General features: G+C 44.8%; 1 protein-coding gene across 1 annotated transcript in view; it reads right to left on the reverse strand.

Moving 5' to 3' along the window:
- Nucleotides 1–3,311: 3,311 nt before the first annotated feature.
- Nucleotides 3,312–22,345, reverse strand: part of GLRX3 (glutaredoxin 3) — a 48,897-nt gene continuing 29,863 nt past the window's right edge. Inside the window, exons 4-11 of the mRNA XM_040361372.1 lie at nt 19,939–20,140; nt 14,183–14,355; nt 14,042–14,103; nt 12,098–12,155; nt 11,951–12,003; nt 7,176–7,215; nt 4,503–4,595; nt 3,312–3,598 (exon numbers count right to left, since the gene is read on the reverse strand). Of these exons, the coding sequence (XP_040217306.1) occupies nt 3,548–3,598; nt 4,503–4,595; nt 7,176–7,215; nt 11,951–12,003; nt 12,098–12,155; nt 14,042–14,103; nt 14,183–14,355; nt 19,939–20,140 (732 nt within the window). The 3' untranslated portion in view covers nt 3,312–3,547. The remainder of the gene's footprint in view (nt 3,599–4,502; nt 4,596–7,175; nt 7,216–11,950; nt 12,004–12,097; nt 12,156–14,041; nt 14,104–14,182; nt 14,356–19,938; nt 20,141–22,345) is intronic.

A 22,345-nucleotide genomic window follows, 5' to 3' on the forward strand; every position in this document is an offset into this window, starting at 1 on the left:
CATGCACATAAGTTGACACAAAGGGGTTTGAATGGCTATTAAAGGTAACCATCCTCACCTGTGATCTGTTTGCTTGTAATTAGCGTGTGTGTATAAAATGTCAATGAGTTTCTGGACTCCTGACAGACCCTTGCATTTTTCATCCAGTGCTGCACTGATGTTTCTGGATTCTGAGTCATGGGGAAAGCAAAAGAATTGTCAAAGGATCTGCGGGAAAAGGTAGTTGAACTGTATAAAACAGGAAAGGGATATAAATAGTTATCCAAGGAATTGAGAATGCCAATCAGCAGTGTTCAAACTCTAATCAAGAAGTGGAAAATGAGGGGTTCTGTTCAAACCAAACCACGGTCAGGCAGACCAACTAAAATTTCAGCCACAACTGCCAGGAAAATTGTTCGGGATGCAAAGAAAATCCCACAAAACTTCAGGTGAAATACCGGACTCTCTGGAAACATGGAGGTGTGGCTGTTTCAAGATGCACAATAAGGAGGCACTTGAAGAAAGATGGACTGTATGGTCGAGTCGCCAGAAGAAAACCATTACTACGCAAATGCCACAAAGTATCGTGCTTACAATACGCCAAACAGCACAGAGACAAGCCTCAAACCTTCTGGCACAAAGTCATTTGGAGTGATGAGACCAAAATTGAGCTTTCTGGCCACGACCATAAAAACTACATTTGGAGAGGAGTCAACAAGGCCTATGATGAAAGGTCCACCATCCCTACTGTGAAACACGGAGGTGGATTGCTGATGTTTTGGGGATGTGTGAGCTACAAAGGCACAAGAAATTTGGTCAGAATTGATGGCAAGATGAATGCAGTATGTTATCAAAAAAATACTGAAGGAACATTTGCATTCATCATCCAGGAAGCTGGACATTCCAACATGACAGTGGCCATCTCAGTCTCCTAACCTCATTATTATTGAGCCACTCTGGGGAGATCTCAATCGTGCCATTCATGTGACGGCCCAAGATTTTACAGGAACTGAGAACCAAGAGGAATGGGCAGCTTTACCATCTGAGAAGATAAAGATCCTCATCCACAAAAGACTTCAAGCTGTCATTGATGTTAAATGGGGGCAATACACAGTATCAAGAACTGGGGTATGTAAACTTTTGATCAGGGTCATTTGGGTAGTCTCTGTTGTCATTATGATTTAAAAAGAGTAAACACAGTGGATTGATAATAAATGGCTACAGCCAAACACCAACCACGAGTGAAAGAAAAGTTTGTGTTATTCATATTCTCTGAAAAATGGGGTCAAGAAATCAAATTCTGCCAGGGTATGTAAACTTATGAGCACAAATATAATATACAGTAAAACCTTGGTTTGAGAGTAACTTGGTTTAAGAGCATTTTGCAAGACAAGCAAAATGTTTTAATACATTTTGCCTTGATATACAAGTGATGTCTTGATATAAGAGTAGTGTCATGTCACAACTCAGTATAAAAAAAAGAAGAGGAGCCTCTACGTGTAGCAATATGGTTAAATTTAACAAAGGTACAACATTTAGCAACTTATTTCTACACTTAGTGGTGCCTCTCTTCCCTTTTAAACTCTGTAAAAAAAAAGCTTTGATATACAAGTGCTTTGGATTACAAGCACGCAAACCAAGGTTTTACTGTGTATATAAAAAAAAATAAAAACACTAAAAACTTCCCCCAGCACCTAAGAATTTAACCACTTCCCGCCCAAGGACGTCCTGGACTTTCAGTGGGGATATCTGAATGATGCCTGCAGCTACAGGCATCATTCAGATATCCATCTCTTCAGCCGGCGAATCTGTGCACCAGAAGAATGATCAAAGCGGCAGTTCCGCCGCTTGGTCGTTCTTATAGGCGGCGGGAGGGGACGTCCCCCCTCCCGCTGCCATCCGGTGCTTCTCTGGGCTCTCCTTTGCCATCGGAGACCCGGAGAAACGATCCGCCGGCGTCGGATGGAAAGCATAGAGTAGACTGGTGACCAGATGGTCACCAGTCATCTTTATGATCGTCGGAGGCCCAGGCGCGATGTTATGACGTCACGCCCGGGTCCTGGAATGTAAACACAGCCGCAATCGCGGCTGAAAGCATTAGATCTGTCATTTTTTTTTCACGATCTAATGCTTTCCAGCCTGGAGGAGAGATGTGGGGTCTTATTGACCCCGCATCTCTCCATAAAGAGTACCTGTCACGAACCATTCCTATTACAAGGGATGTTTACATTCCTTGTAATAAGAATAAAAGTGATAAAAGTCAAAAAAAAGTTTAAAAATAAAATAAATTGAGTAAAATAAAGAATATAATAATAATAAAAAAATATTTTAACGCCCCTATCCCCGGTAGCTCGCGTTACGAAGCGAACACACGTAAGTCCCGCCCACACATGTAAACGCTGTTCAAACCACACTTGTGAGGTATCGCCGCGTGCGTTAGAGCGCCAGCAACAATTCTAGCACTAGACCTCCTCTGTAACTTGTAAAAAAAAAATAAGCGACGCCTATGGAGATTTTTAAGTACTGACGTTTGGCGCCATTCCATGAGTGTGCGCAATTTTAAAGCGTGACATGTTCGGTATCTATTTACTCTGCGTAACTTCATCTTTCACATTATACAAAAAAATTGGTCTAAATTGACTGTTTTGTTATTTTTTAATTCATGAAACCGTTTTTTTCCTTAAAAAAAAGTCTTTCAAAAATTATTGCGCAAATACCGTGTGAGATAAAAAGTGTCAATGACCGGCATTTTATTCCCTAGGGTGTCTGCTAAAAAAACATATATAGTGTTTGGGGGTTCTGAGTAATTTTCTAACAAAAAAATTATGATTTTTGCATGTAGGAGAGGAGTGCCAGAATAGGCCCGGTATGGAAGTGGTTAAAGGATTTGTTCACCTTTTCAGAAATTTTTTTAATGTGAACACCATACTTGCCTCCATGGGTGCTGAGCAGTCAGTGTCCATGTAGCAGTCTGGGGGTTTGAAATGCCTGATTTTTTCCTTCTTCCTTATGCAACACTTCTAGGATGGATGTGCAAGCACTGACCAATCAGAAATCGAGCTGGTCCTTCCCAAAAGCGAGACAAAAAGAAGAAGTGGGAGAAGAGCTGGATCACTACACGGGCTGTGTGGGCACTGACAGCTCAGCACCCACAGAGGTAAGTACAGTGGGGACCAGTGGTGGGGAGGGTGTACGGTGTTTGTTCATCTTTTCAGATTTTATTTTTTTAAATTAACACTTTGATTTACAATTTTGGTTGGAATTGACCTAGAGCTCTACGGCCATAACAGATGTGTATCCCCCTGACGTGATGTACAGACAGTAACAACAAATAATTGTAACACTGTTTTTATTAAATTAAAAGATTTCTGAAGTTTAATAACTTTCACATAAATGCTCAGGAGCCCCGTCATCTCTACTGCCAATTACATATTGTATCCTGTACAGGCCATGACCTATTACTGAAGAGAGGAAAGTCCACCGAGGTCCATATACAAAGGCCAGAGAGCCACAGCAGTTCAGAAAGATCCCTGCTTGGAATTTGTCCCGTCTGTGGCACCTCCGTACATTATTGTCCACCTTTCAGCACCGAATCCAGCTCTCCACTTCCCTTCAACTCCTGTGTGGGGAGGAAAAACACCAAAGTTTTTACACATTGTATTTTACACATTTTACACCATTCATACAGCGAGCGGCTACAGCCGCTCACTGTATCACTCGGTCCCGCCCCTGGGCGTGCTGCGTCACTGGATGTGATTGACAGCAGAGCCAGCCAATGGCTGCGCTGCTCTCAATCCATCCGCTCTAGCCAATCAGCGGCCAATCGGGACCGCGCGGGACTTTCGATGGGTCAGGTAAGTAAAAACGGGGGAACGGCGGTATACACTGAAGTTTTTTCACCTTAATTCATAGATTGCATTAAGGGGAAAAAAAAAAAATCATTTACAACTCCTTTAAGCCGCAAACAATTCGCATAGGTGTGAACCCGGCCTTAAAGTATAACTAAAGGCAAAACTTTTTTCTTTGGTTTTGAATAGAGTGGGTAGGTATTCAAAACACTTGTCAGTTTTTATTGCGGTCTGTGCCCCCGTTAGGGAAATTCACCCTCTATTTGTCCTGTTTACCATCATCATTGAAAAATAAAATGTTGGGTTGTCTCCAGAAAAATAATAGAGGGTACATCTTCCAATGGGGCACTAGTTCTGGAGGTCAAGAGATTTGCAGGGATTTTCTGTTTTGGTTATGGGACAGGAAGTGAAGGGAAATCTCCCAAATGGGAGATAAAAATAAACTGGCAGGGGTTATAACCCTCCCTTACTCTATCCAAAAAAAAAAAAAAAGGTTTTGCCTATAGTTCTACTTCATGTTGCATGTGTCTAAATGAAAAATCCCCAATAAAATACTAAAAGATCAAATGCGTTCATATTAGCTTCACTTTTGCACCTGTGTTGAAGTAAAGAAGGAAGGGGGGGGGGTAAAAAAAAGTCTTGTGGGCAAACTTAATCAGCAAAATAAAAGCTTACCTTTAAAATGTCTAAGCCTCCAATAAGTTCTCCCTTTACATAGAGCTGTGGGTACGTTGGCCAGTTAGAGTAGGCTTTCAATCCTTGTCGAACCTTAAGAAAAAGATAAAAAGGCTATAAAAAAAACAGTAAAAGCCACTGTAAGGTTATCAGAGATTCAGTTGGCGGAATGTTATACCCCAACTTCTTCTAACCTCCCAGATGCCTTGGTATTGGGGTCTCTATTCTCCAGTCCCATGTCTATCAGTTGTCATTAAGGGGTCCAACTCACTGTTGGATACTTTATTTACTTGAGTTCACCGAGGCAAGAGAGAGAGACTATATTCTACAGCAAACCCGGGCACTCTTAGAGGAGGATATTCTAGCGCTGAAGTTCTCGAAATATAAAAGATCCAGGTGACAACTCAGCTCTCCACGGTCTTCCCATCGGAGAATTATCAGCATTGTACAGACTTGACTTTTATTACCACCACTGAATATTTAGGCAGGTTGCCAATACCAAGATTAAGAAAAGTCAGCTTTAAAAGCCTAAAGAGACACTTTTCTCATTTAGGGCAAAGTGATCGTATCTTCCCACTCTTCCGGTAAAGGGAAAGATGCAAATTCCTTCATGTGACAGTGCTAAGCCAAGGTGGCCAATCGTCAGGTACAAACACGTGACAGTGTCTTTAAAAGCTTAACACTGTGGCCTTATCTCCCTTTTCAATTCTCATGAAGGACACCATCTAGATGACATCCGGACAAGCTTATCCTGGGTATACTAGTTTTCCACAATCCAAAAACATTTTAGCTAGGGGTGTTGAATATAATCACAGCATTGATGCATCGCGATTCAGACGTTCGCGAATCTGCATCAATGCTGCGAGCCGAATCAATCTCCGATGACGTCATACGTCGCTCCGTGTGATGCTCTGCCTCTCATGGAGACACACAGAGGCAAAGCCTGTCTGCTGAATAAAGCCCCCTCCCCTTCCCCACCCACAGAGAAAGACAATGAAGCACAAAGTCAGCTGACAGCCAGTACAGTGCAGAGGGAGGAGCTCGAGGAGACCCCACATCAGGAGAGGCTTCACTGGAGACATCGGAAGGGAGAAGAGAGGCAGAGATACACTGAGCAGCATGGGGGAGGGTGAATGAACTGGCACAGAGAGCTGGCGAGTGCCAGTGTGACTGATCCCATCCTTCCACTACCATCTTCCCTCTGCCACTGATCCCATCCATCCCACCGCCACTGATCCCATCCATCCCACCGCCACTGATCCCATCCATCCCACCATCCCTCTGCCACTGGCACCATCATTCTGCTACTGATCCCATCCCTCTGCCCCTGATCCCATCCGTCCCACCATCCCTCTGGCCCTGATCCCATCCGTCCCACCATCCCTCTGGCCCTGATCCCATCCGTCCCACCATCCCTCTGGCCCTGATCCCATCCGTCCCACCAACCCTCTGGCCCTGATCCCATCCGTCCCACCATCCCTCTCTCTGCCACTGATCCCATCCGTCCCACCATCCCTCTGCCACTGATCCCATCCGTCCCACCATCCCTCTGGCCCTGATCCCATCCGTCCCACCATCCCTCTGACCCTGATTCCATCCGTCCCACCATCCCTCTGGCCCTGATCCCATCCATGCCACCATCCCTCTGCCACTGGCACCATCATTCTTCTACTGATCCCATCCCTCTGCCCCTAATTCCATCAGTCCCACCATGCTTCTGGCCCCGATCCCATGCGTCCCACCATCCCTCTGCCACTGATCCCATCCATGCCACCATCCCTCTGCCACTGGCACCATCATTCTTCTACTGATCCCATCCCTCTGCCCCTAATTCCATCAGTCCCACCATGCTTCTGGCCCTGATCCCATGCGTCCCACCATCCCTCTGGCCCTGATCCCATCCGTCCCACCATGCTTCTGGCCCTGATCCCATGCGTCCCACCATCCCTCTGGCCCTGATCCCATCCGTCCCACCATCCCTCTGGCCCTGATGCCATGCGTCCCACCATCCCTCTGGCCCTGATGCCATCCGTCCCACCATTCCTCTGGCCCTGATGCCATCCGTCCCACCATCCCTCTGCCACTGATCCCATCCGCCCCACCATCCCTCTGGCCCTGATCCCATCCATCCCACCATCCCTCTGGCACTGATCCCTTCAGCAAAATAGCCTGTTTTTCCTCTAGATGTAAAGAATGCTCTTTTGTTCTCTGTAATGAACTGAAAGTGAATAACTTGTAGCCCTCTTTTGGGATGGTTATGAGAATTACCCACCCCAATTAGTATATTGCGCAAAAAGCAAATGGAAAAAATAAATAAAAATAAAATTAAGTTCTCTTGACTACTTGAAATTTCGGATAAAACCCATGTGCAGTAATTGTGAGGCATCACGGAATCAAAACATGGACAGGATCATCATAATCAAATCGAATCGTGAGACCAATGAAGATGATGATAATACCAGCAGCCCAATCTGCTTCAATCCTAATTTATGGAAGAAAGTTGAACTTGTAGATTCAGTATCATGTTTGAATGATAGAAAGTTTCTTTATATTAGCCCCTGGGCACCCCGGACCAAGCCACAGCTACTGAAATCTATACACAAGTCCTAGTACAGCTGTCATGAAGAAACCTCCAACATATGTAATGATGGTCCACAATCTCTTCCAGCTCACCTCTTCATCCTCCAGAATGTCAAATGTGTCATATTCTGCACTGGAGGGGGAAAGAAAGAGAAAAGGGAACATGTTAACAGATGAACTTGTAAACACTAAACGCCCAATGCACACCCTGTGTTATACAAGCATCTCAGAACTTTATAATAAAAGCAACTATGCACACAGAGTCCCATCCGTAAATAATGACTCTTTACGCAGAACTTACAAGGTAATGAAGACCTGTAAAACCCACCATTTAACTTTAACCACTTAACCCCCGGACCATATTGCTGCCCAAAGACCAGAGCACTTTTTGCGATTCGGCACTGCGTCGCTTTAACTGACAATTGCGCGGTCGTGCGACGTAGCTCCCAAACAAAATTGGCGTCCTTTTTTCCCCACAAATAGAGCTTTCTTTTGGTGGTATTTGATCATCTCTGCGGTTTTTAGTTTTTGCGCTATAAAAATAGAGCGACAATTTTGAAAAAAATGAATATTTTTTTTTCTTTTTGCTGTAATAAATATCCCCCAAAAATATATATAAAAAAAAAAACGTTTTTTTCCTCAGTTTAGGCCGATACGTATTCTTCTACATATTTTTCGAAAAAAAAAATGCAAAAGGCGTTTATTGATTGGTTTGCGCAAAAGTTATAGCGTTTACAAAATAGGGGGTATTTTTATGGCATTTTTATAAATATTTTTTTTTTTTACTAGTAATGGCAGCGATCAGCGTTTTTTTTCGGTGCTGCGACATTATGGCGGACACTTTTGACATATTTTTGGGACCATTGGCATTTTTATAGCGATCAGTGCTATAAAAATGCATTGGATTACTATAAAAGTGCAACTGGCAGGGAAGGGGTTAACACTAGGGGGCGGGAAGGGGTTAAGTATGTTCCCTGGGTGTGTTCTAACTGTAGGGGGGGTGGCTTCACTAGGGGAAATCACTGATCGCTGTTCATACATTGTATTAACAGAAGATCAGCATTTCCCCCCTGACAGGACCGGGAGCTGTGTGTTTATACACACAGCTCCCGGTCCTCGCTCTGTAACGAGTTATCGCGTGTGCCCGGCGGCGATCGCGCCCGCCAGGCACGCGCACGGGGGTCGGACGCGCGCGTCCCTAGTGACCTGCGAGAGAGCTGAAGTAGAGCTACAGGCTCTCGCGCAGGGGAGCCGACCTGCCGCCGTAAAACGCCGGCGGCTGGTCGGCAAGTAGTTAAATAAAATAATGTCAGGATTTGCCTTGTGTGCCACAAAATGAACATTTATCTGCATTTCATGGCATATTCGTGTGTCCAAAAGGGGAGGAGATATCTGGGCACTGATAGAATCTTCACTGCAAAACACGAAAATGTTGTGTTAATTGCAGTCTACACAGAAATCAGCGACAACACTAGTTTAGCCGAAAATGCCGATTTGGGAGGTCATCGCACTTCGGTAATGGAAAACAAATAGACAGAACTACCATCATCTCTACTAGGGTTGTCCCGATACCACTTTTTTAGGACCGAGTACAAGTACCGATACTTTTTTTTATGTACTTGCCGATACCGAATACAGATACTTTTTTTTAAATGTGTCCCCAAATGCAGCCATGTCCCCAAACATATGGCAGCCATGTCCCCCCACATGCAGCCATGTCAGCTTTCGTTTGAATAAGCTGTTTTCCCTGCCGCGCTGTGTATAGAGACACTCCCCCTTGCTCGCGATTGGACAGATCCGTCCAATCCCGAGCAAGGGGGAGTGTCTATGCGCGGCGGGGAAAACAGCTATTCAAACGCGCGGTGATCAACGCGGCGGCGGCTTTGCGATAGATGACGGCGGCAAGTATTCTATTTAGGCATCGGGGGTATTTGCGGGAGTACAAGTACTCCCGCAAATACTCGGTATCGGGAAAACCCTAATCTCTACCCAATAGTGAGGCAGGCCATATATAATACACTTTTCTTGCCTTCCACCACAAGTGGAAGGAAAGAAATATGCTTATTCCCCCATCAACACGGACTGTGCAGCTATTGTGTTCTGCCGGCAAGTAGCCTTCCCGGCCGGCAGAACACAATAGTAACTGCTGGCAGCTATAGCCGTCGGCCCGTCGGCAGTGATTACATGCACAAAAATCTGACAGGCTGGTTGTACTTCATCTTCATAGGACAATCATATGAGGATAATGAAATCTCCTCCTACAAGCTTAAACCAGACACTCAGCGCTCCTTGCCCCTCCGTCCTGCCGAGTGCCCCACAGCAAGCATCTTTCTATATGGGCTCCCGAGGCTGAGTCACATCTCTGTGTCCATTCAAATGCGTAGCTGCGTTTCGGTCCTGCCAAGTCCCGATCGACTTTGACTGACAGCAGTGGAAGCCAATGCTGTGTCTCAGCCAATCAGGAGGGGGGAGTCCCAGACTGCTGAGGCACTCAGGCACATTGCTGGACAGAGATGGGGCTCAGGTAAGTATTAGGGGGGCTGATGCACACAGAAGGTTTTTTATCAATGCATAGAATACATTAAGATAACAAACCTTCATCCTTTACAACCCCTTGAAATAATCTCTCTTAGAGAAAACGTGTTTAGTATGGTAACAGCTTATTTGCAATGAGCAGGCATCACTCGCTGAGTGGATAGTGGTGTTCACCAACCCTTAATAAGTCAGATTAGACGATATAGCTATACAGGCTTCGAAAACAAACTAACTCAATTGAAGCTACCAATTATATACACCATGAGACAGTATAATACCAGTAATAGGATTCAAAATAAGGTGGGCTCGGGGCACAGAGATTGCAAACCGAGCCCACCCAGGTGTTTTACAAAAGCGAATGAATACTCTATATACGTGTTGTAATATATGTTGTGATATGTTGGCCGATTTATGTGGGATGTTATAATGAGATTTGGATATATATATATATATATATATATCCAAAATTGACCAGGCCAGATTTCAAACCTGTAATTACATGTTACACTTCAAAAGACGCTTGTCGATTAAGAGACAGGATAAGTCTAGTTTACACATCAAACCTGTAATTACATGTTACACATCAAAAGAGACTTGTCTATTGTCAATGTGCAAGAAGACAGGATGGGTCAGTTTTTACACATCAAACCAATCAAACAATTCCTCAGGTCACATGCAATCTAATTACTTATTAGAGGGGGCTTATTAGTATGCAAGAATGCATACTAATTAGTGACTCCGGCTGGGGTCATTTACCTGCCACTCTAAAACACAGGATGTAGTTTCTGTCTTTCAGATCAAAGATGGCCAATCAAATTGCTCAGCTATTCATTGGCTAGGGAATATAATCATGGAGTTCAATTTTGTCACTCAGAATATATTCCCGGTATATTCTCTATACGAACATGAAGGTACAGATCTAGAAGTGGAGAGAATATATATTCTCTAAGATGAGACTTTGAATTACTTTGTTGGACTTTTGTATCATCTGTGGAATTTGGACTTTGTTTGTATTGGAAGTTAATTAAAATTGCGTTCTCTGGAGAGCCTGGTGTGTTGCTGCGAAACAACAGAATTTATAGTCATCATATAATATCTAAGATATCAATTATCTAACCAGAGGACTGGACACTATACTTCTTCATATGAGATCACTACAATACGCTGACACGAATATAAGCCGGGGGAACCCAATTTTACCACAAAAAAAATGGGAAAACGTATTGACTCGAGTATAAGCCTAGGGTGTCCACCTGCATGCCTCACTGTGCCTCACTTTGCCCATGACTAAACTTACGTTTAACATGGAAGTATATAAAAAGGGGTGCCCGGCTTTGGAAAATCGGTGCTACCCAGGCCTTAGGTCCCCCAGACAAGAAACTGTGCACATTTGTAGAGAAAGAGTGGGGCTATATGTGTGTGCCAAGTTTGGGGTCCAGGGGACCTACGGCCAGCCGGTACCGGGTCTGTTTTCAGCACAAAAAAAATGTGCTGAAAAACTCGGCTTATACTCGAGTATATATGGTATTTGATTTTGAAATACTGATCCTCCACCCGGTCAATCAGGAAGCGAGTCTTGAGACCTGTCACTCGATTGGCTGAAAGGACAGGCGATCCTATTGGACGCCTAGGAGGAGGGGGGGGGGAGATGTATAGCAGAAGAGAGGACACAGGAGCCGCTGCCCTATGCTCAATGACCGCCACTTAGATGGGGGTAAGTGCCAGACCTACCGGCAGACAGTGAGCAAATGGGCGGGTGGGGGGTTGAGGTGCCCCCCACCTAAGTAAAGCATTTATCTTACTCTGGCCACACAGGGTGACAATCATTTGTCTGCATGTGTTTTTTTTAGGAGACTTACGAAAAAAAAAAAAAAAAAAAAAAAAAAAAGAAAGAAAGAAAGAAAAAAAGGAAAAAGAAAAAAAAAAAAAAAAAGAAAAAAAAGAAAAAAAAGAAAAAAAAGAAAGAAAGAAAGAAAGAAAGAAAGAAAGAAAGAAAAGAAAGAAAAGAAAGAAAGAAAGAAAGAAAAGAAAGAAAAAAAGGAGTAAATTCTTTACAGTATTACTCGCTCACATCAGTAGAGAAAACACGGAAACGTGACATGAAAAAGTCATAACAGAAACTGCTGGCCAGCAATGTAAAAGAATTCCAATCCATTAAACTGTAACACAAATGAAAACGGCACAACAGAATAAATCATCGCCTATAAAGAAAAATTGCTCCAACGGGCAAAAATGACATGTTGTCAATAACAGGAGCTGCACATTAGTATTTACTACAGGCAAACAAAGCATATCAATTACGTCTCTCCATCCGCAGACGCTCCCCGACTCACCCCGTGTTATTGAGGATTTCAAGGATCTGACGGCTAAATCCACATTTGGCCACCTGGAGGCACATAGGAAACAGCAAAGGTAAAGCACTCGTGTTTATTAAACCCATCATATAATACCAGATTACATATTCCTACACACACACGTACCTCCTTGTTTCCTTTCATGAAGAGAACTACTGGAGCTTTGTTAATAAGCGCTTTGAGTCTGGAAAAATATAGAATGTTGATTATAAATATAGAGTAATGAAACATTTTATGGCGATATTTTACCATTTAAAACAAATTCTGTGTAATCTGGTCACCAGGAAAGGGAAAAATGCTGACAGTGCGCGAAATAGGCGACTTTCACAAATAAAAACTTGAGAAAGCCAGAAGCCAATCGTCTCATGCGATTATGTATACATAGGGCATGGTGCACTATTGTTTACACTGTGTGTATGGCTAGGTCCACACTGCTGCCAATTCAAAATCGCGGTAAAAATCACGTTTTTACCACGATTTTGCGGCGCGTTTTTTGCCACGATTTCAGGGAATGCCAGTCTATAGAGCTGAATTTGCATCGCACACAGATCAAACTCGCACAGGACCCTTTTTTCCCCCGCAGCTTATATTCGCAACGCATTGATGTGAACGGTACTAATGTTAAGCTGAGTAAATTGATACCCAACATGTTACGCTTCAAAATTGCGCCCGCTCGTGGAATGGCGACAAACTTTTACCCTTAAAAATCTCCATAGGCAACGTTTAAAAAAATTCTACAGGTTGCAAGTTTTGAGTTACAGGAGGTATAGGGCTAGAATTATTGCTCTCACTCTACCAATCGCGGCGATATCTCACATGTGTGATTTGAACACTGTTTTCATATGCGGGTGCTACACAAGTATGCGTTCGCTTCTGCGTGCAAGCTCGTCGGGATGGGGTGCTTTTTTTTTTTTTTTTTAAATCGTATTCATTTTACTTGATTTTATTTATTTTTACACTGTTTTTAAAAAATAAATAAAAAATTGAGTCACTTTTATTCCTATTACAAGGAATGTAAACATCCCTTGTAATAGAAAAAAGCATGACAGGTCCTCTTAAATATGAGATCTGGGGTCAAAAAGACCTCAGATGTCATATTTAGACTAAAATGCAATAAAAAAATAAAAAAATTGTCATTTAAAAAAAAAAAATGGCCCTTTAAGACGTATGGGCTTACGCCCTGCTATGCTATGGAGACGGGTGGTGGCCATCTTGCCCTCACTCGTATCCATACCAAGCCACGGGTAGCACCCGATCTCCTCCGCCGCTACCGACGACAGCCGTCGGTAGCGGCGGAGGGGCCTCTCCCGCTGCCGATAACATGATCTCCCGACGAATCCGCCACAGAGACCACCATTGTCGTTTACAGGACCGCCACCTGAAGAGATGGATACCCTCGGTTGTGGCAGCAGCTGCTGCCATTACTGAGATATCCCTCTTCAAAGTACATATATAGTCATGCGGCGGTCCTTAAAGGAACACTAAAGGTTTGTTTTTTATTAGATCAATTGATTGCTGTAAGTCAGAGCATTTAAATATCACGTTTTTCCTTTTGACCTCCAAAATACAGTAATCCAGGTTTGAAAATGCCATTTCCCGTCTCTTCTCTTCTTGCTTTCCACCAGCATCTGAGCCGTTTTGCATGGTGGAAAGCAGAATGTGCTCACCCCCTCCCTATGACTACAGCCCTGCGTGAAGATGCTCTCTTATCCCTCACAGGCATGGAGGCTGAGCCTAATGGGAACTGTAGTTCCCATTAGGCCGTGATGTAACAAGAATGAATGCGCACCGCAAACCAGGAAGTCAGTGAGAATAATGATTCAGGAGTGACGGATGTGAATATAACAGCTCGATTTCAACAGGTATCAAACTAGTTATAATGCAAAACGCTACTTTTTACTTTATCAGCTACTGTCAGACTTTAATTTAAGAGGAAAATATTTTTGTCTTTACAACTCCTTTAAGTGGTTAACGCATACTGTTGGACAGGCCAATTGGGTTGGTTGCAGGCTGGCCGGTAAGTTGAGCTTGGAAGTGTCTTTGTTTTTCCATATAAAGGAGGGTCTTTACCTGTCTTCCAGACTCTGGGCCTTGGGACACATAGTATCTAGCTCCCCTGATGTCTCCATCTCCTGTAAATGAGAGTCTTGGTTAAGTACGGCATTTGTATCCTGGCAATAGAACGACACTGGAGACGACGTCTCCACTCACCTTCACAATGTCCAGTCCTCCAATTAGCTCTCCATTGACATACACCTGGGGGTAAGTGGGCCAGTTGGAGAAGGTCTTTAGTCCCTGCCGCACTTCCTCATCAGACAATATATCAAAACTGCTAAATTGGATCTTATGCTTGTTAAGGATGCCTATGATTTGTCTGCTGAATCCTGCAAGACACAAATCACGTTTTCACTATGACAGAAGTCAAGTATAAGAGTTTCGCACATTGGCCTCCCATGGTGTGACCTGCAAATTGTACTGCCCATTAAGTCTAAGTGAGAGTACAATATTTATCATGTCTGGGATTGTTTGCTCGTGTTCTCAGCTTGATTCTTAACAACGTATGGATTGTTACATTCGGAAGCTGTCCCTCTGACACTAGCGAGGGGTTCGGAAGCTCATGGCAGACACTCGCTGTGGGTCAGGAACAATTCCCATCAGCCAGCAGTAAATAAATGGTGCCGATCCCAGGAAACACATTAGAGGGAGATTCTGCACAAGCTCATCAGTCAAGGACTGGAGCAACTCTGAATACGTTTCTGTGGCCGATGACTTAGACAACTGCTAAGGCCATGGGCAAACCGGACAAAGAATCTTTAGGAGAGGGAATGGGAGAGCGCTTGTAGCCTCCGCCATCCAAATCAGCAAATCAGAGCGGAGACTGCGAGCCAGGCCTTCTCAACCAACCTTTAGGCTCCATGCACACTGGAGCTCATAAACTGTGTTTTTTTGGCGTGCAGTGGAGTTTATGGGCCGTTTCCCTTTATGGGCGTGTTCAGGAGTCGTTTTTCTGACCAGAAAAAACGCCAAACGCTCATATATGTCGATAAACGCTCAAAAACATGGCTCACCAGCATTTACCAACTTTGATCCATTGAAAAAAAAAAACGACCAACATGGAAAAACGCTAATAAACGCTATGGCAAAAACGTTGAAAGACTCACTGCAAAGCTACTGACGTTTTTATAACATTATTTTAACTAGGGTTGTCCCGATACCACTTTAAGACCGAGTACAGGTACCCATACTTTTTCCCAGGTACTCGCTGATACCGATACTTTTTTTAATCTCACGTGACAGTGGCACATGTGTCAGTTTTTTTTTTTTTTTTTTTTTACAATTACTTTTTTTTCCCCCCCCAATGCTTTCTTTTTTTAAAGGGGGGGGCTCAGTGGTGTTCATGTGTTTTATTTTATTTTTTTAAATTTCTTTTCAATTTATTATTTTTTATTTTAATCAACAGGCCTGTTGGGGGGGCTTTGGTGAGATATCAGGGGTCTTAACAGACCTCTGACATTTCCCCTTTGAGACAGGGAAAGGGACTAGGGACACAGATTCCCCAGTCCCTTTCTCAGCAGCCTCCGCTGCACTAAAAATGAATGGAGAGAAGACAGAGGCGACTCTTCATTCATAAACTGAAACATTGTAAACACCGTTTACGATGTTTCATTTATGTAAATGGACAGAGTCAGTGATCATTGATTCAGAACCGTAAGGAGCCTGGATTTACCGGCTCCTACCTCCCCTCTCCATCCTGACAGATCGAGGGGGTGGAGGAGGAGCACGGAGGGAGGTTGCAGCATGGAGGGGGGGGGCACGGAGGGAGACGGCAGCATGGAGGGGGGGCCACGGAGGGAGACCGCAGCATGGAGGGGGGGCCACGGAGGGAGACCGCAGCATGGAGGGGGGGCACGGAGGGAGACCGCAGCATGGAGGGGGGCAGCAGCAGAACGGAGGGGGGGCTGGAGGAGGATACGGGGACAGTCATTGGTGATCGTGTGTGGGGGTGTTACAAGCACCAAGAAGCAGAGATAAGGCAGACTTTTAAATCTATACAGCGGTGATCGGTGCTTGTAACTCCCCCACCGCACTGATTACCGCTGAAGCATCGGGAGCATTTGCTTGGTATCGGTACAACCCTAATTTTAACGTCCATTGTGCATGGAGCCTTACACTGAACTGCAACTCAATTTATAAAACATTTGTATCACGTGTGTTTTTTTTTTCTGCATTTTTGCTTGATATTCTATCTCTATCATTTAAAATACACCTATGATACAAATTATAGACCCTTCATTTCTTTGCAAGTAGGAAAATTTACAAAATATGCAGGGGATCAAAAAATAAAATTTTCCCCACTGTATCCAACACACTTTGATTAGATAATATTTATTAAGCAAATCTATTTTAAATGTAAAGCTACTCTGAGCAAAACTGGAATAGCCTCTTTAACCGTATAAGGACCGCCCCACGTACATACACTGTGGCAGGGCAGCCCTTAAAGGGTCACTAAAGGAAAAATATTTTTTGCTGAAATGACTGTTTACAGGGTATAGAGACATAAAAGTTAACGGATTCCTTTTAAAAATGATTACAAATAGATAAACATCAATCCTATAATGTGCCTGCAGGTTAGTTTCACTTTTAAACTGGTTTCATGTTCCTGTGAACTAGAGAGACACACAGAACAAAAACAAACAAATCCAGGGAAGTGTTTTATTTTTAAAATGAATCCGATTGGTTCTGAGGAGTTTTAGACACACAGTAATGACAGCTTAGACCACCGTGAAAAGCTCCCAGTACTGTGGTTATAAGGAAAGAGACAAGCAGGAAGTGTGGAGATCAGAGCAGAATTACAGCCACTTCAAAGCAAAAACTAACAATAAGGACATGAAACCAGTACTGCAGTAAAGTAAAGGAAGCTATTTAGCTAAAAAAAAAAAATTCCTTTAGTGATCCTTTAAGTGCAGAATCACATACCTGTACACAATTTCTTCCAATGGCTCTGGGGCACACGTGCCGCCAGGGTCCCAACTCCCACTGCGATTGGACACAGCAGGAGCCAATCAGGGGGTCAGGCAGCCACGATGGCCACCGAGAACCCCCGATCGTTCACAGGAGAGGCAGAATAGCTTTCTGTAAGAGAGGAAAATCTGCTAAGAAACACTGATCTCTGTTTTTCTCCATTCACAGCATCCCCCCCCCCCCAGTTAGAAAGCAATCTCTAGGATCACACTTAACCCTTTGATTGCCCGATAATAACCTCTTCCCTGCCAGTGTCATTTATACAGTGACTGCATTTTTTTTTTCTTTAGCACTGATCACAGTATTGGCACGAAAGACGTCCACAGCGCGGCTCTCAACTGCCGGGTGGACGTCCTTTTATTTTCATTCCCCGCACACGCCGTTGGGGTCCTGATTGGATAGATTAATAGCAGCGCAGCCATTGGCTCACGCGGCTGTCAATCAAATCCAAGTTCGCCGGAGCTGAGTCTTGCTGTATGTGACTGCAGGATACGGGACTGCTTCCACATGGGTTCCCACGAAGGAGAACGCTTCTCCAACGGGGCTCTTGAGAAGAGTTGCCAGGAGCGCCGCTGAGGGACCCCAGAAGAGAAGGAAGGATCGGGGGCCACTCTGTGAAACACCAACTACACAGAGGAGGCAAGTATAACATGTTTTTTTTTTTTTTTTTTTTTTTTTAATGAAACCTTTAGTTATCCTTGAAAGGAAAAGGTGCAGTTTATTTGAAACGTCAGTAGGGATTTTTACGCGATTTCTGGCACGCGACTACTAAATCGCCCACATACTCTGATCCTTACAGGTCATTATTCTTTTAAATTATAAGATACATTTACAGTCAGTTTTGGGCATAAAGCAAGAAAACTGGTCTCATCTCTAGAAACCACATGGCGTTATTTGCAAACACCTGAAACGCATGTACCGTTACATGAAAGAGCCTTCATTAAAAATCCCCTTTTGTCTAAAGCAGAAGTGTATTTACAACTCACAGTACAGGACTAGCCTTTGTGTGACCTCCATTCCCCCACCCGCAGCTAAAATATGGCTTTTCCCTCTCGGCGGTGCGGTGGAGCGGCCGCGGTCTGCATACGGTGAAGGTGCGTGTGCGAGATGTGAGCTCTTTATTTATTTCTGCTGCCAGGGAAGTGTTAAGTTCATGTACAGCCCCGAGTGAAACACACACTCTGAAACGTGTCATTCATCTGGGAGTTCATTAGTAAATAGCTGAGGGCCGATTGCTTTTGGTTATTCTGCTTTCCAATACATTCAATCATTTTTACTGGACCGGCCCCACCAGAAAGCTTTGCCGGAGCTCCAGGTGATGGCATGAAGACTAGCGAGATGAATGGCCTGGATTTCAATTGTACGGGATAAGGCGGCAGAGAGTGGATACCATGCTTTGGGACAAAATAAATAAACAGGACTTGGCTTTTGCATGGATACTAAGACGAATGAATAAACATACTATTATACTCAGACAAATAAAACATATTGCACTGTGCTTCCCCTTGGGAGGCATTACAGAAGTAAGACAACACTTAAAAAAGAAAAAGAAAACAAAAACAACCACATACAATTATACTAAAACAATAATTTTTGACTTAAAGTGATACTAAAGCTTAGTTTAAAAAACAAAAAAACAAACATGTCATACCTGCCTCCACTGTGCAGCTCGTTTTGCACAGAGTGGCCCCAATCCACCTTTTCTGGGGTCCCTCGGCAGCTCTCGCAGCTCCTCCCCGCATTAGATAACCCCCTAGGAGAAGCGCTCTCCCGAGGGGGTTACCTTGTGGGCGTACTCCTAAATCATTAATTCGGCGTCCATAGACTCGGCCCCGCCCCCCACGTCATTGGATTTGATTGACAGCAGCGGAAGCCAATGGCTGCACTGCTATCAATCTATCCAATCAAAGCCGGGAGAGAAGGACTGCGGGGACGCGACGAGGAGATGAAGGGGCTCAGGTAAGTAAAACGGGGGGGGGGGGGTGGGTCCCGTCCTTGCTGAACTCCAGGACAGGTAAGTGTCCATTTATTAAAAGCCAGCAGCTGCAGTATGTGTCATAAATTTAAGCCAAAATGTATTCTGCTACATGTCTTATCCCGTTAGGTGTATCATTTTTGGGCTGTGTGTGATTACAGACAGATGTACGAAGATGATCATGTGATTTTACTGCTACATATGTGGGGGACAGGTGTTTTTACTGTGTGGGGACATGTGTGGGGGACAGTGTTTGTGGACACTAGGCTGGTGATCAGTGTGTAAAAAGCTGTTAAAAAAAACAGCTCATACTCACTGATCACCAGCCGGCTGCAGCGATCTGCTCTCCTCTCCTCATGGACTACTTCCATGTGGACACAGCCGTCATGTGATCAGGAGGGCCAATCACAGAGCCCTCCCACTGATCGGAGATGTGCCGTGTCCGGGTGGCACAAGCTCATCGGGATCGCGCCACTGCTTCGCGCCGGCTGTTTTTTTTTTTTTTCGTACATACCGTATTTACACCGCGGCTTCCGGGTATGTCTTCTGCGGGACTGGGCGTTCCTAATTGATTGACAGGCTTCCGACCGTTGCATACTACGCGTCACGAGTTGCCGAAAGAAGCCGAACGTCGGTGCGCAGGCGCCGTATAGAGCCGCACCGACGTTCGGCTTCGTTCGGCAACTCGTGACGCGCAGTATGCGACGGTCGGAAGCCTGTCAATCAATTAGGAACGTCCAGTGCCGCAGAAGACATACCCGGAAGCGGCGGTGAAAATACGGTAAGTACGGGGGGGAAAAAACAAAAAAAAAACAGCCGATTGTCATTATGACAACTGGGCTGAAAGTAATGTTAAAATTTTATTTTTTGGGTGAACCCACGCTTTAAGTTGAATTGAAAATACAAAAAAAAAATAAAAAAAATTCTGCTTTGCTCATCTAAAAATCACAAAAAATTGGGACATACGTACCACATTTGGGCTCCTGGGGAGATCCTTTCATGAATAGCATACACGGGGCCACATTGATCAGCTTCTTAAGCCTGACGTTGAGGTCCTCTTTGGGAGTGCTGTTGGGGGCCGCGGGAAAAGCGCTGTTTGATGCATGGCGCTGGACTTTCTTGGTCAGCTCGGGTGCATGAGCCCCATCTAGCCTGTCAATCTTCTGAGAACTCTGAAGCACAAGATACATCATGCTGAGAGGTTATAGGTAATGGAAAGTCAGAACATCAAACGTAAATCACAGCCAAGCAATGCATTACTCCCGGGTACTACATGGTATGAAATAATCCGACATCAACTTCTCAGAAACACGATGCACTGCAAAAACCTCATACACCATTACTGAAGGACCAGGCCTTCTCTGGCACTTTGTTTACAAGTAAAAATCTGTATTTGTTGCTAGAAAATTACTTAGAACTCTCAAAACATATATCATTTTTTTAGCAGAGATCCTAGAGAATAAAATGGCAATTGTTGCAATTTTTTATGTCGCGTGCAATATTTGTGCAGCAGTTTTAGGGGAAAAAATACTACTTTAAACACTTGCTGACTGCCCAACGATGATATACGTCGGCTTCGTGACCGCGGGACCCACGGACTCGATGTCCGCCGGTGTCCCGCGACCGTGTCACAGAGCTGCAGAACAGGGAGATGTAAACAAGGCATGTCCCTGTTCTGCCTAGTGACAGGACACTGATCTACTGCTCCCTGTCATCGGGAGAAGTGATCAACGTTGTGTCACTTGTAGCCCAGCCCCCCCACAGTTAGAGTCACTCTGACACGTACCTTGGGAGTGAGCCTGACGTGCAGAGGGAGACCTCTCTTACCGTCCTGGTTCCGGGATCACTGGGGTTGAGACTGGGGTTGAGACAGTGACCGTAGGAGCACAGTGGGGTATGAGTGCCTGCAGAGTCTCTGAGATTGGAGATGGAGATGAAGTCTAATGAGAAGGGCTGAAGCGCTGTAGGTGCAGGTCAGCTGGATGCAGATCAGCGGATGCAGATCAGCGGATGCAGGTCAGCGGATGCCGATTAACTGGTTAGCAGGATGCTGGTCAGCGGGATGCAGGTCAGCGGATGCAGGTCTGCGGACGCAGGTCTGCGGATGCAGGTTAGCGGACGCAGGTCACTGGATGCAGGTGCGCCTGAGAGCAACATGCACATGCAGGTGCAGGCGACAGCAGGAGAGGAGTCAGACAGGCCAGGTCATACACGGAAGATCAGTACAGACAAAAGCAGCAGGCAAGGAATGGTCAGATTTCAGGCTGGATTCGGCAACAGAGGATCTTGCAGACAGGTAAACAGAGCAGGTCAGGACTGGAGATAGCAGCGGAGTCAGAAAGCCAGGTCAGAATGATGCAGGTTCAGGATCAGGTCTCTGGATAAGATGCAGATCAGACAGCAAGGACACAGTGCTGCTGAGGGGTTTAAATAAGGCAGCCTGTTGCCAATCATTGGAATCAGTCTGCACTGTTAACCCTTAGGTGGCAGATCCCTGACATTGCCCCCCCCTTATGGGCAACCTCCGGGTGCCCAAAAGAGCTCTTTTTTGAGGGTGGCTTCGGAAGAAGGCCTGGATCAGCTCTTGGGCATGCACATTCTGCTTGGGTTCCCAGGAGTTCTCCTCTGGTCCATACCCCTTCCATTTGACCAAGTATTGTAGTTGGTTACCTCTTTTCCTGCAGTCTACGATAGCCTCCACCTCATATTCCTCGTCTCCATCAACCATCACAGGTTCAGGTGGCCCCGGTCCTCTGTCTGGGAAGGGATCAGGTACTGTGGGTTTCAGCAGGGACACGTGGAACACCGGGTGGATCTTAAGTGAATTAGGTAAGATAAGTTCATAAGACACTTCATTTAGTTTTTTCTTGACTGAAAAAGGCCCAATAAACTTTGGTGCCAATTTCTTCGAGGGACAAGCCATTCTAAGATTGGTAGTAGACAACCACACTTGGTCACCTGGTTGGAGACACAATTCGCCTCTTCTCTTTCGGTCATATATTCTCTTATTAGTTGCCTGTGCCTTGACCATAGTCTCTTGTAACAATTTGTTGTTGCGACCCAGGAAGTCAACAGTATTCTGTACTGCCGGAACCGGAGATTCAGGGATAATGTTAGGTAAGAAGACAGGATGGAACCCATAATTTGCAAAAAATGGAGACTGACCCGTAACCGAGTGACTGGCATTATTGAAGGCGAATTCTGCCAACGGTAATAGTGCTACCCAATCGTCCTGAACAAATGTGGTAAAGCATCGTATATATTGCTCAAGAGTCTGGTTCGTCCTCTCGGTTTGTCCATTTGTCTGAGGATGGTAGGCAGAGGACATAGATAGATCAATTTTCAGGGCCTGGCATAGTGCCTTCCAAAAGCGAGAG

Source organism: Rana temporaria, chromosome 8 (genome assembly GCF_905171775.1).
Source record: "Rana temporaria chromosome 8, aRanTem1.1, whole genome shotgun sequence".
Classification (NCBI taxonomy): domain Eukaryota; kingdom Metazoa; phylum Chordata; class Amphibia; order Anura; family Ranidae; genus Rana; species Rana temporaria.